The sequence below is a fragment of the Oncorhynchus nerka genome, linkage group LG7 (assembly GCF_034236695.1).
Source record: "Oncorhynchus nerka isolate Pitt River linkage group LG7, Oner_Uvic_2.0, whole genome shotgun sequence".
NCBI lineage: Eukaryota > Metazoa > Chordata > Actinopteri > Salmoniformes > Salmonidae > Oncorhynchus > Oncorhynchus nerka.
In genome coordinates, this window is record NC_088402.1 from 24,393,847 (window position 1) to 24,406,309 (window position 12,463).

Sequence of the window (12,463 nt, forward strand, 5' to 3'; positions counted from 1 at the left end):
CCTCATATATATTCAGTCAATAAAAAACAAGTGCCATTTTCATGCATTGAAACTGTAATATCAACTTTTTGTATTGTTACGTTCCCCAGTTTCTGTGTTGTTGTGGGTTTGTATGTGTGTGTATTTCAGGAAATGGCTTCCTGGAATCCTAAAGCAGCTGACTGGTCAGCTCCATCACTGATTGGAGCTCTGACCCCTCCCTCTTGTCAGGGGAAACAGCTGTCTCTTCAATTACCAACTCCTTCTCCAGCTAGATAAAAGCCAGTGTTCCTCCCTCAGGAAGGAGAGCTTCTTTTTTGTGTCCTGTGTTGGTCAGTGAAAGTTTTGTTGATATTATTTTGTAGCTGCTCCTTCAGAGGTATGTGTATGCCAATTAGTGTTTTTAGTTAACTGAAATTGTTCCCTTAAATTATTCTGTTTCATTTGTTCCCAGGGGGGGAAGGCGTGCCAGGTGGTGCTTAAGGTTAGGTAAGAAGTGGGAAGGCAGGTAAGGTAGGAGAGGGGACTCTAACTTTTACTTTCTTTGCTTTGGTTCCATCCAGCCCCTTTTCCCCACATTACCGTGTTAAGGAATAATAAATTCCCTGTAAATGGTATTTTTCTCTGCTTCTGTCGTACTTCCCCGCACCTACGATCATATACTGTTTTCACTCCACGGGGAGTTGAGATGTAGCGGGGTGTTGCGTTCCCAAGAGGAGTACGTAACAATACTATATAGTTGCAAGACACATTTTTCGGACTTACAAACCAAAACAGGTCTTCCTTTTGATATACAGACGTTTGAGTTTATTCTGTCCTTTGGAATTTCCAAAATAGATTAACATAACCATATTGGATACTGCATGGGGATGCATTATGGCCACGACATCTGTTTGAGTGGGTCTGTTGAACTCTGACGCCCTCTGGTGACATTTTCTAAACTACGCATAATATTGTATACTACCCTCATTAAATGTTGGTTTCAAGTCCTACAAACACAGTTTAGTACTGTTAGTAAGGTAAGAAGTATGGGATTCAGATAAAGGTGTTTGTGACTACCACAGAGCCAATTTAATAAAAATAAAAATAAAAAATATATATATATATATATATATATATATAAAAATCCCCATGTTGTGGAATAAGACATTTGAAAGTCTAGGTTTGAGATAAAATATGTCACCAGCTACTGTTCCAAAATGAATTCTCAGATCTTTACCTAATTGTTGTGCTCTAAACATGCACAAATTCCCATTGGCACACAGCCATTTTAAAGGTGCAGGGCGTGCGCAACGTGCCATACCTTCATGTTGTGTCTTAAAGCTGAAGTCTCTACCTATCCATTTTATGTATATATATATATATATATATACTGTATGCTATGTCTGATTTCCAGTTCGTCCACTAGATTGCAGAGGGAGATCACATGACGTATCTTTGCCACTTGAAACCAGTTGTATCTGGTTTGGGTAGTGAGTGAGTCACTATGCCTTAATGGTTGAACGGATTTAAGCCTGACATCTTAAAATGGCCAGTTGAGAACAAGTTCTCATTTACAACTGTGACCTGGCCAAGATAAAGCAAAGCAGTGCGACAAAAACAACACAGAGTTATACATAAACAAACGTACAGTCAATAACACGATAGACAAATCTATGTAGAGTGTGTGCAAATGTAGAAGATTAGGGAGGTAAGGCGATAAATAGGCCATAGAGGCAAAAAAATGTAGAGCAGTGAACCCATAGGATTAACACATGACCTCAGAAAGGCTAGCTCTGAGTCTGAGCCACCTTCAGAGTAGGAGTGCTGATCTAGGATTTCGTATTATTAAGAGATGTCACAAATGTACTGTGCCGTTGTTGCTCAAAAATGTACCGATTCCAGCAAAAACTTCAGCTATTGTCCCAGACGACTAAGCTGGTTGCAATGACTTCATTATTGCAAGCAGTTATCCCACTGGGCTAGTGAAATGAGAATTCAGCCTTCCCACCGTTAGCATTGTTTGTCAGAGGGAACAACAAACTGCGATGCCTGCATCTTGTAACAATATGTTTGTGTGTGTGTATGTGTGTGTATGCATCTGTGTATGTGTCCGTCTGTGTGTGTGGGTGAGTGCATTTATATGCATCTGTGTATGCGTATGTATGTGTGTGTGTGTTTGTGCATGTGTCCATGGAAGTGTGTATGTCTTTCTATGTGTGTGTGTGTTGTGGTCCCTTGCTACTGATGTTACCAGTGATTTATGTCCAGAATGTGCTGCTCACAGTGATCAAAGATCAGGTCAATCAAAACCAATGGCAGATAAAGCAGAGGTGTACAAAAGACGCTGTCTAAGACTATTGTCTATGTTGATATCCATGATACCTATTACCTTCAGATGAAAATCCAATGAAATCACTGAACCTTGGCTCCCTGTTTGCTCCCCCTTTGCTCCCCCTTTGCTCCCCCTTTGCTCCCAGTTTGCTCCCCCTTTGCTCCCCCTTTGCTGCTCCCCTTTGCTCCCCCTTTGCTCCCCGTTGGCTCCCCGTTGGCTCCCAGTTGGTCATGCATTACAAACCTACATCTTGGGAACAAACTTCCCCATCTCCAATATATTTATGTCTTTATTGATCTTGTTCAGGTGAATTGTATTTGTGTTTTTACATGGGAGAAAAGAACCTGAAGCTTTACAGTCTTCAATTGGACCAAACACAGGAGCTAGAACAGGCTTACTAACGCTCTCCTGAATCCTGGCACATTTCAGATAACCTTGTCTTCAGATGTGTCTACCCCAAAAGTCCATGTGACAGAGATATGCTATGTAGCTTGTGACAGAACAATGCTTGCATATTTTAATATAGTGATTAGAGCACATTCTGCCAATTGTAGCCAGCAATCAATTATCCTCCAAATTGTTTACTAAGCCTGATAGTTTCAAATCCAATGTAATACTCATATCATATTAAATGACTGATATTCATTACATTATAACTATACTGTGGAGGTATCGGGGTAATAGGACACACACACACACACACACACACACACACACAAAGTCTATAAATAAACGCAATGCGTTCTATGGACATGGATATAGACATTTATAATAGTTACAGCCAGAGACAACAGCTAACAGTACCGAGTGAGTGTTGAGAAGGGCTTTTGAAGAGTCAATCCCCTTTGAGCAAATCCACACCACAAAACAGCCAGGCTTTTTGTATCCGGCTTTAGAGAACAAATGCACTCCTTTTAAATGGATATCTCTGGGTTTGAGAGAGCAGTATTGTGAACTACGAGTTAGAGGACTGACAGGACTGGGTCACAGAGGGATAGAAATGAGAAATAATCCTCACAACAATCCTTCCCATTGCCCCCCAATGTCTGAGCAAAACTCTACTGAGTAACCTGAGTTATATCTGTATTGTGTATGGCACACATAATCAACTCTTTTCTTTCAAATAATCAGCTTTAAAGCACATTCATAAACTAATGGTGGTGAAGCTTAAAACATTAAGTGTAACAATGAGATAAATATTTGTTAAATAACATTTGTTGTTATATATATATATATATATATATATATATATATATATATATAACATATGGAATTGTTTTAATATGATTATACAATGCATCATTTAGCCACCTGATTTAGGATTTTAGGACCCCAGTAGGTATCAAAAGTTTTTGTTTGATGGAAGATTGAATTTGGCCTTTACTGCCATAGCTCATAGAAACACATTAAATAACACGCGTGCGTCCATGGCTAAACAGACAGTCCAAAAATAAATCACAAGGATCAAGATTTTTAAGTGTCTGTCCTATATCTGAGAGATATAAGAAAAACAACAACAAAAATTTGACCCATGTTTTGTCACGTTATTCGTGGCACATTTCTGCTATTTTTACAGCCTGATACTGGGTCACCTTCAGACTTTCGTGTTTGTGAGAGACGCCTTTTTCGATATTGGTGACACATTAGTTTGTAGCTCCAATGGTTTGGTCTATCTAGACTGTCGGTTTTGTGAGAAGACCTCTTCAAAATGAGGACGTCCATGACAGAGTTCAGTCGACTGTCGTAAAGCTTGTGGATGTCGTAGAGTCAAAACTGTCGTGTTTGTGAGAGTCTAATCTTTCATTGGTGTTGACTTATTAGTTTGTAGCTCACACGGATCGGGTTTTACAGACGATTGAGACAATTGTACGGATCCTATTATGTAGAAAAAGGCCACTTTCACAAGCCCCATGTTATGGAATAGGCACAAAGAGAGGATTGAGTTGCAGCCACGACAACAGAGACAGGCCATGGTTGCTGTCCAAATGTAACACAATTGACTTTTCTACTACATTGTTTTCGCTGATTGATTAAGATAGGCAGTGTAAATCAAGTGCAATGGTATTGTAAACACTGCAATATAACAAGCTAGCATGCTGAAACATGTCAATCTTTTCATTAAATTTACAGGGTTAACTCACATAACATGATGCATTGAAGACTATTGGAAGAGAGACCAATCAGTGAAAAACAGTCATCCTAACCACATGAAAGGAAATATGAGCATTAGAATAAAGTTTTGGAGTCGATATAATTATCAAATACAGTGTGAGAATCAGTTGAAGACAGACAAATCACATCCCCCTGATGTAAAATCACTATTATGCCTCACCCTCTGGTGAGACAAGTCCTAATGCCAATAAAAAGCTTTTTAAAACTGCACGTCACAGCAAATTGACGGCTTGTTGCTTAGTTACAAGTGCGCACCACTTTGCTGTTTCTGACCCTTCACATTTTACAGCGAACCCTAATAAAGTAGGACACATCTAATTCATCCACTGAAGGTTTTCTTACAGCCACCTCCGAGGGACTATGCTGATGAAAGAAGGAAATGGGATGAAGAACACAACAATATTTATACAGCAGAAGCCAATGTCATCAAATTGTGGACTAATGTCAAGATGAAATGGCAACATTTTCCCAAAGCGATGATGGATGTGTTGAACAATGCTGATGGATGTGTTGAACTTTTTCAACATCGATGTTTTGCTTTAAAAATGCATGAAATTGAAATCTGCTATGAAGCAAAGAAGACTGCTACAGTATTTTCAGTGAAGTCCATCTTTTGTTAAAAAACAAGTTCACAGACTGTCATGAATTCCCACCACATTGATCTTATTTCACACCAAGGGTCTCAACGTTTAAGTTTATGCTGTATGTGTCCTTACCAAACTTAGGTGGCACGGAGTTGGCAGCAAAATCTGTCTTTTACGAAACACTGTTATGAGTTCATGCCACCTCCAGCATATGTCACACCAAACATATCCCAAGCACAAGTGTCAGGACGTGTGTCCTTACCAAAGTCCCGAGCTTATCATGGTCATTTCACTCACATTTGAATGAATTGTATGACCTTGTGTACTTACCGAACTCTCGTGGCACGGAGATGGAGTACATACAGCTGTGTCCTGAGGTGTAGTTGCGGGGGAAGTTAGGAGACAGCACCGTGCCCTCTGACCCTGTGGAACGACTCCCACACGGTGCTGGGGAACACAAACAGACACACAAAGCACCGCTCAACTTCTAATGTATCTCTCTGAAGGAGCATCTAGCTCACATTTATTCAATACATTGGCCAATGCGAAGTCTTCCAGAAGCGAGCAGCATGGAACACACACAAGGATTACACAGACAGTTTAGCAGTCTAGTCTTGTGATTATCTTCCGTGTGCTTACATGTGTGCTGTAAGTCACATTGATTGTTTTACAGTGGCTACTACAACTTTTGGGCAATCCCCACAAATTGTTTTATTGGATTTTTCTCCCAGCTCAGTAAACATCCTAACAGATTTATTTCCGTTAGTACACTGCTATGACCATATCTAACGGCCTTTCTCTAGCTTCAACAGGTAGGCCTATGTCAGTATGCATGTTTTGTACCTTGACAGCTGGGCAGCACCCTGTTCCAGCCGGGCCTGCCGTCGTCCCCCATGATGCAGGTGAGCGTGGAGTAGCCCTGGAGAACGTAGCCCGACTCGCAGTAGAAGGTCACGGTGGAACCCAGCTTGTAGTCGCTGCCCAGCCTGGTCCCGTTCATCACACTGCCTGGATCAAAGCACGACTCACGCAGCTTGGCTGAAGAGGGGAAAGATATATATATACACATACAGTATATGCTGTATATAACAAATAAGCTTTAACAGTAGTGTGAACAGGAGATGCAAACAGGTAACACAGGCAGTGAGGGAGTTTATTTGTTGAAAGATGTTGAGGAGAGTTTAACAAAACTCCTAATTCAAATGCTAAAACATTGTATCCACCTCTACTACCAGAATACTGTGGATAGTAAGCATTTGGATTCTCATTACACATTCTGCGCATACAAAACAATGAAAGGAAACTATGCACATTTCTGACGTTGGTATAGGAACCAATCTAAACAGCTAAGCAGAAACGTTCCTCTGTCCTACTACCTTTGTATTCCAGGTGGAAACCGGTGTAGCTGACAGAGCCATCGCTGCGGAAAGCCAGGTGCATGGTATTGGAGCTGCTCTCAATCCTCTCCGGAAGCTTGCTGTCCTGAAAGCTACCAATCAGAGGGCTGTTGCTGTCTGGTCCGTCGTAGATATACAGGAAGTCATAGTTGGGCTCAATGCTGAAACTAGAGGGAGGGATAGAGAGAGAGAGCGAGAGAGTAAGAGAGAAAGAGACAAATCAGATCAAAGACTCCATCCAATTCCCCCGCCATACCATATCTGGAGGAGTGTGTTCTTTTTTTAGAGAAACTCTCTCTCTCTCTTTCTGCTGAGCTTGTTTGGGTTTCAATAAATCTGTCTGTGTGCCGTATACAGTAATACATCAAATCAAATCGGCAGAGATGACTAGAAACTATTGTCTGCTTTCATGTCCTTGTATGCACGGTCGAGGTGGGAGGTTAGCGACAACACTCGAAAGGCCCCGCGATTCACACATTGACACACAGTGACAGATGCCTCAGATGCCTGTGTCCACCCAATGCCACAGATAGTAAGGAATAGATTCCTCAGATCATCTGTAACTTCTCCTCTCTATGGGTCTCAGCTGTGGAGCCTGACAACATGATGATATCCCCCTTTTCCCAGTTAGCGGTTGCTAGCGCTCCATTAATTTCCCTTATCTGTTCTGTGGGAAAAAGCTAACACCAAGGACGCTAGCATCTATAAATACCCGGGGAGTGTAATTGCTTTGGTATAGTCAAAGATGAGGCACTTATCCTATTGAGCTGCAACCTCATCACAAAAGTTTTTCTACTAACAGCTCCTCTCCCATGCTCCGCATTTCCGAGAATGAGTGTGTGTGTGTGCGTGTGCGTGTGTTCATTTACATAAGAGAGATTTGGAGGTGTCTTTTCTTTAATAATATTTCTGAAAGAGTACGCTAAGTGCTATTGCCACACTTCAATGAGCCTGTGTCTAAGGCTAAGGGCTCATTGTAAGATAATAGAAATCCAAACATGCTCTACACCATATTAATAAAGTCATTAAATGTTGATAACCAGATGTGTTCAGATGGTTTTAATAGCTTAGCCTGGAGCTGTCACTCAACCAATTTTACTTGATAGCTAACAAATACGTGGCGAAGATAATACCCAATTTGGTGACAATGACAATGAAATCCAAATTTGCCACCTTGCCAATGCAATGGCGGCAGCGTAGCCTAGTGGTTAGAGCGTTGGACTAGTAACCGGAAGGTTGTGAGTTCAAACCCCCGAGCTGACAAAGTACAAATCTGTCGTTCTGCCCCTGAACAGGCAGTTAACCCACTGTTCCCAGGCTGTCATTGAAAAAAAGAATGTGTTCTTAATTAACTGACTTGCCTGGTTAAATAAAGGTAAAAAAATAAATTAAAAGGGTCCCTTTTTACTATATAATATTACACAGTTACAAATGGTGTCCCCCAGGGCTAGGTGCTGGGCCTCCTTATTCCTCACCATGTCAACCCCGACTTTTTTACAATATATTATTATAAATTTTCTCTATTTTGATTGGTAACATATTTAATGTGGTGGTCTTTTTGGGGGAGAATAGTGTCAGTAATGGAGTCATTAGAGAACCCTGGTTAACCCTGTACCACGTCCCACTGCCAATAGCCACTTTTCCACTGTACTGTGTTATTTACTTCATTTTTTTTGTGGGATAGGACCATTCAAATGAGAAGAGAGCTCACTTTACACACCAGATGAAACTGTCTAACTGGTGGAACCAAAATGGCTGCCTGATACTGGTCGCTTGAAAACAGCTGTGTCCTCATCACTGCAGTGGCTTGCTTTTAGCTCAAATATAAAACATTACTTTTTTAATACAACTAAGGAGATATTACCTTTAACTAACCCCCTCTCTTTCTTTATTTTTCTGTCTTGCACAAGTTCTCTCTCTCTCTCTCTCTCTCTCTCTCTCTCTCTCTCTCTCTCTCTCCTCAATCTCTCACCCTTAGTCCTCAATCTCTCTCTCTCTCTAAATCTCTCACCCTTAGTCCTCAATCTCTCTCTCTCAATCTCTCACCCATAGTCCTCAATCTCTCTCTCTCAATCTCTCACCCGTAGTCCTCAATCTCTCTCTCTCTCAATCTCTCACCCATAGTCCTCAATCTCTCTCTCTCTTTCAATCTCTCACCCATAGTCCTAAATCTCTATCTCTCTCTCTCAATCTCTCACCCATTGTCCTCAATCTCTCAATCTCTCAATCTCTCTCTCTCAATCTCTCACCCGTAGTCCTCAATCTCTCAATCTCTCTCTCTCAATCTCTCACCCGTAGTCCTCAATCTCTCAATCTCTCTCTCAATCTCTCACCCGTAGTCCTCAATCTCTCTCTCTCTCAATTTTAGTCCTCAATCTCTCTCTCTCAACTTTAGTCCTCAATCTCTCTCTCTCTCAACTTTAGTCCTCAATCTCTCTCTCTCTCTCTCTCTCAACTTTAGTCCTCAATTTCTCTCTCTCTCTCAATTTTAGTCCTCAATTTCTCTCTCTCAATCTCTCACCCTTAATCCTCAATTTCTCTCTCTCTCACACACCCTTAGTCCTCACTCTCTCTCTCTCACGCTTAGTCCTCAATTTCTCACACACACACACACACACACACACACACACACACACACACACACACACACACACACACACACACACACACACACACACACACACACACACCCTCCTGATTAGGATTTCACAGCCTCATGTCTGGCACAGAGCGGGTTGCCAAGGGACAGGTACGTGGCTGCATCACACTTTGATGCAGACAGGAGCAGGAGGAGCTAGCTGTTGGTAGGGGAAAGGCAGGGGGAGGCCTCATCTCACAGCTTTAAATTAGAGGTTTAACTTGTGGCAGCAGTGGTAACATCTGTTAGCTATACACCACACTGTGTAGCCTATCGGCAGTCAAACCTAACCCCGTTTTGACCTTTGGCCCCTGTCTGCCATGGAAGGCCCCTGCGACTGCTCAAGCCTTGCCGGCGCCAAAGGTTAAATGAAGAAATGTATGCAATTTAGGTGTGAAACACATTAAGTTCTTGCTTTGTTCTTCTATTAATTGGCTGCATCAGTCAACGCAGGCCGAGATGTCTTGATACAGCACCTTAAAAGTGGGGAGCTCAGAAAGGTCAAAGCAAGGAAGTCCAGCTGGGGAAGCTAATTACCCGCCGAACACATGAATTGCATCTTAATATAACAGTGATAGCAGTTAGCAGAGATCGTTCTATAATCACCTCACACCCCTCAATGTGATTGTGACAAAATTCCCATTAATGTCCACCTTGCGTGCATGTGTGCATTCAGTGGAACTAATAGAGAGAGTAGGCCTTAATCACTTCGGAGAAAACTAGCACCTACAGTTGAAGTCGGAAGTTTACATACACTTAGGTTGGAGTCATTAAAACTTGTTTTTCAACCACTCCACAAAAGTATTGTTTAACAAACTATAGTTCTGGCAAGTCAATTAGACCATCAACTTTGAGCATGACAATAATAATTCTTCCAACAATTGTTTACAGACAGATTATTTCACTTGTAATTCACTATATCACAATTCCAGTAGGTCAAAAGTTGACATACACTAAGTTGACTGCCTTTGAACAGCTTGGAAAATTCCAGAAAATTTTGTCATGGCTTTAGAAGCTTCTGATAGGCTAATTGACATAATTTGAGTCAATTGGAGGTGTACCTGTGGATGTATTTCAAGGCCTGCCTTCAAACTCAGTGCCTCTTTGCTTGACATCATGGGAAAATCAAAAGATATCAGCTAAGACCTCAGAAAAATTATTGTAGACCTCCTCAAGTCTGATTCATCCTTGGGAGCAATTTCCAAATGCCTGAAGGTACCACGTTCATCTGTACAAACAATAGTACGCAAGTATAAACACCATGGGACCATGCAGCCGTCGTACCGCTCAGGAAGGAGACACTTTGGTGCGAAAAGTGCAAATCAATCCCAGAACAACAGCAAAGGACCTTGTGAAGATGCTGGAGGAAACAGGTACAAAAGTAACTACATACACAGTAAAACGAGTCCTATATCAACATAACCTGAAAGGCCGCTCAGCAAGGAAGAAGCCACCGCTTCAAAACCACCATAAAAAAGACAGACTACGGTTTGCAACTGCACATGGGGACAAAGATCGTACTTTTTGGAGAAATGTCCCCTGGTCTGATGAAACAAAAATAGAACTGTTTGGCCATAATGACCATCATTATGTTTGGAGGAAAAAGGAGGAGGCTTGCAAGCCGAAGAACACCATCCCAACCGCAATGCACAGTGGTGGCAGCATCATGTTGTGGGGGTGTTTTGCTGCAGGAGGGACTGGTGCACTTCACAAAATAGATGGCATCATGAGGAAGGAAAATTATGTGGATATATTGAAGCAACATCTCAAGACATCAGTCAGGAAGTTAAAGCTTGGTCACAAATGGGTCTTCCAAATGGACAATGAACCCAAGCATACTTCCAAAGTTGTGGCAAAATGGCTTAAGGACAATAAAGCCCTGACCTCATTCCTATAGAACATTTTTGGGGTAGAACTGAAAAAGTGTGTGCGAGCAAGGAGGGCAACAAACCTGACTCAGTTACACCAGCTCTGTCAGGAGGAATGGGCCAAAATTCACCCAACTTATTGTGGGAAGCTTGTGGAAGGCTATCCAAAATTTTTGACCCAAGTTAAACAATTTAAAGGCACTGCTACCAAATACTAATTGAGTGTATGTAAACTTCTGACCCACTGGGAATTTGATGAAAGAAATATAAGCTGAAATAAATAATTCTCTCTACTATTATTCTGACATTTCACATTCTTAAAATAAAGTGGTGATCCTAACTGACCTAAGACAGGGCATTTTTACGAGGATTAAATGTCGGGAATTGTGAAAAATTGAGTTTAAATGTATTTGGCTAAGGTGTATGTAAACTTCCAACTTCAACTGTATTAGCGCCTAATATGCAGCCACGTTACCTGATGAAGGCCAGCGATAGGACATAGTCCGAGTTGACAGCTATTAGCCAATCACAGTCCTTGCTGTGGGGTAGGGATGGGGGAAGTTGGGAGACAGGATGAAGCCGTTGGATCCAGTCAAGTTTCCTCCACATGGGGCTGAAAGAGAAGAAGTGAGCAAATAAAAAATATACTAACTGACACTCTTTACATGAACTGTCTCTGTTATTCTGTAGTCAGAAAACTGCATGATATTCTGTGGAGATTTAATGGTGGATAGGGTTGCAAAATTCTCATAACTTTCCCAAAATCCCCAGGTTTTTCAGAAATCGTGGTTGGAAAATTCCTGGACTAATCCAACCAGGATTTCTGGAAAACCTGGGGATTTTGTAACCATAATGGTAATTGATGCATTGAGTTTTGAGAGATCAAATTCTACACACAGGCCCTGTACAAAAACACATTAAAACACAAGAATCCTTGAGGTTTCGTCAAGGTACTTCTTATAAGTGTGCCATCTCTGAAAAGAGAGAGGGATCTTCGGCTCTGGGTCCAATAATTTGATATTCATCAATGGCTTGCCTTGTTCAAAATGGTTGGAAAGCAATGACAGTCACACATCTCATTGGCTTTAGAGCTCAAGTACTGCTTGGTGCTAGGTTCTGCAACATTCAGGGATACCATATGTTTATTAGCAGGCTAGGAGCCTGGGCTGGGTTGCCAGATCTAAGTCTCTCTGCAACACCAATGGGCTGCTACGTGCTAGTTGTCCCAGAGCTCTTTTCTTGTTACAGCTCCTTTAGATGGGAGTCAACAGACAACTATTGAGAGGAAGTAAGGTTAGAGAGAGGAAAACTTCTGGATCTACCTGTAAGCACTCACCTCAACAGAAGGCCATAAGGACAGCCAAGAGTTTTTCCCTGCTCAGCTCACACATAGTGGTCAGTAGAAAATCCTCAATACAAACCCCAGGCTCCACCTGTTAGTACTCAACTCAATACAAACCCCAGGCTCCATATGTTAGTACTCACCTCAATACAAACCCCAGGCTCCATCT

General features: G+C 41.7%; 1 protein-coding gene across 1 annotated transcript in view; it reads right to left on the minus strand.

The window, feature by feature from the left end:
- LOC115131349 (CUB and sushi domain-containing protein 3) overlaps positions 1-12,463 on the minus strand; it is a 317,735-nt gene that overhangs the window by 182,722 nt on the left and 122,550 nt on the right. Inside the window, 5 exon segments of the mRNA XM_065021039.1 lie at positions 5,380-5,496; positions 5,893-6,087; positions 6,426-6,613; positions 11,428-11,500; positions 11,503-11,565. Coding sequence (XP_064877111.1) covers positions 5,380-5,496; positions 5,893-6,087; positions 6,426-6,613; positions 11,428-11,500; positions 11,503-11,565 — 636 coding nt within the window.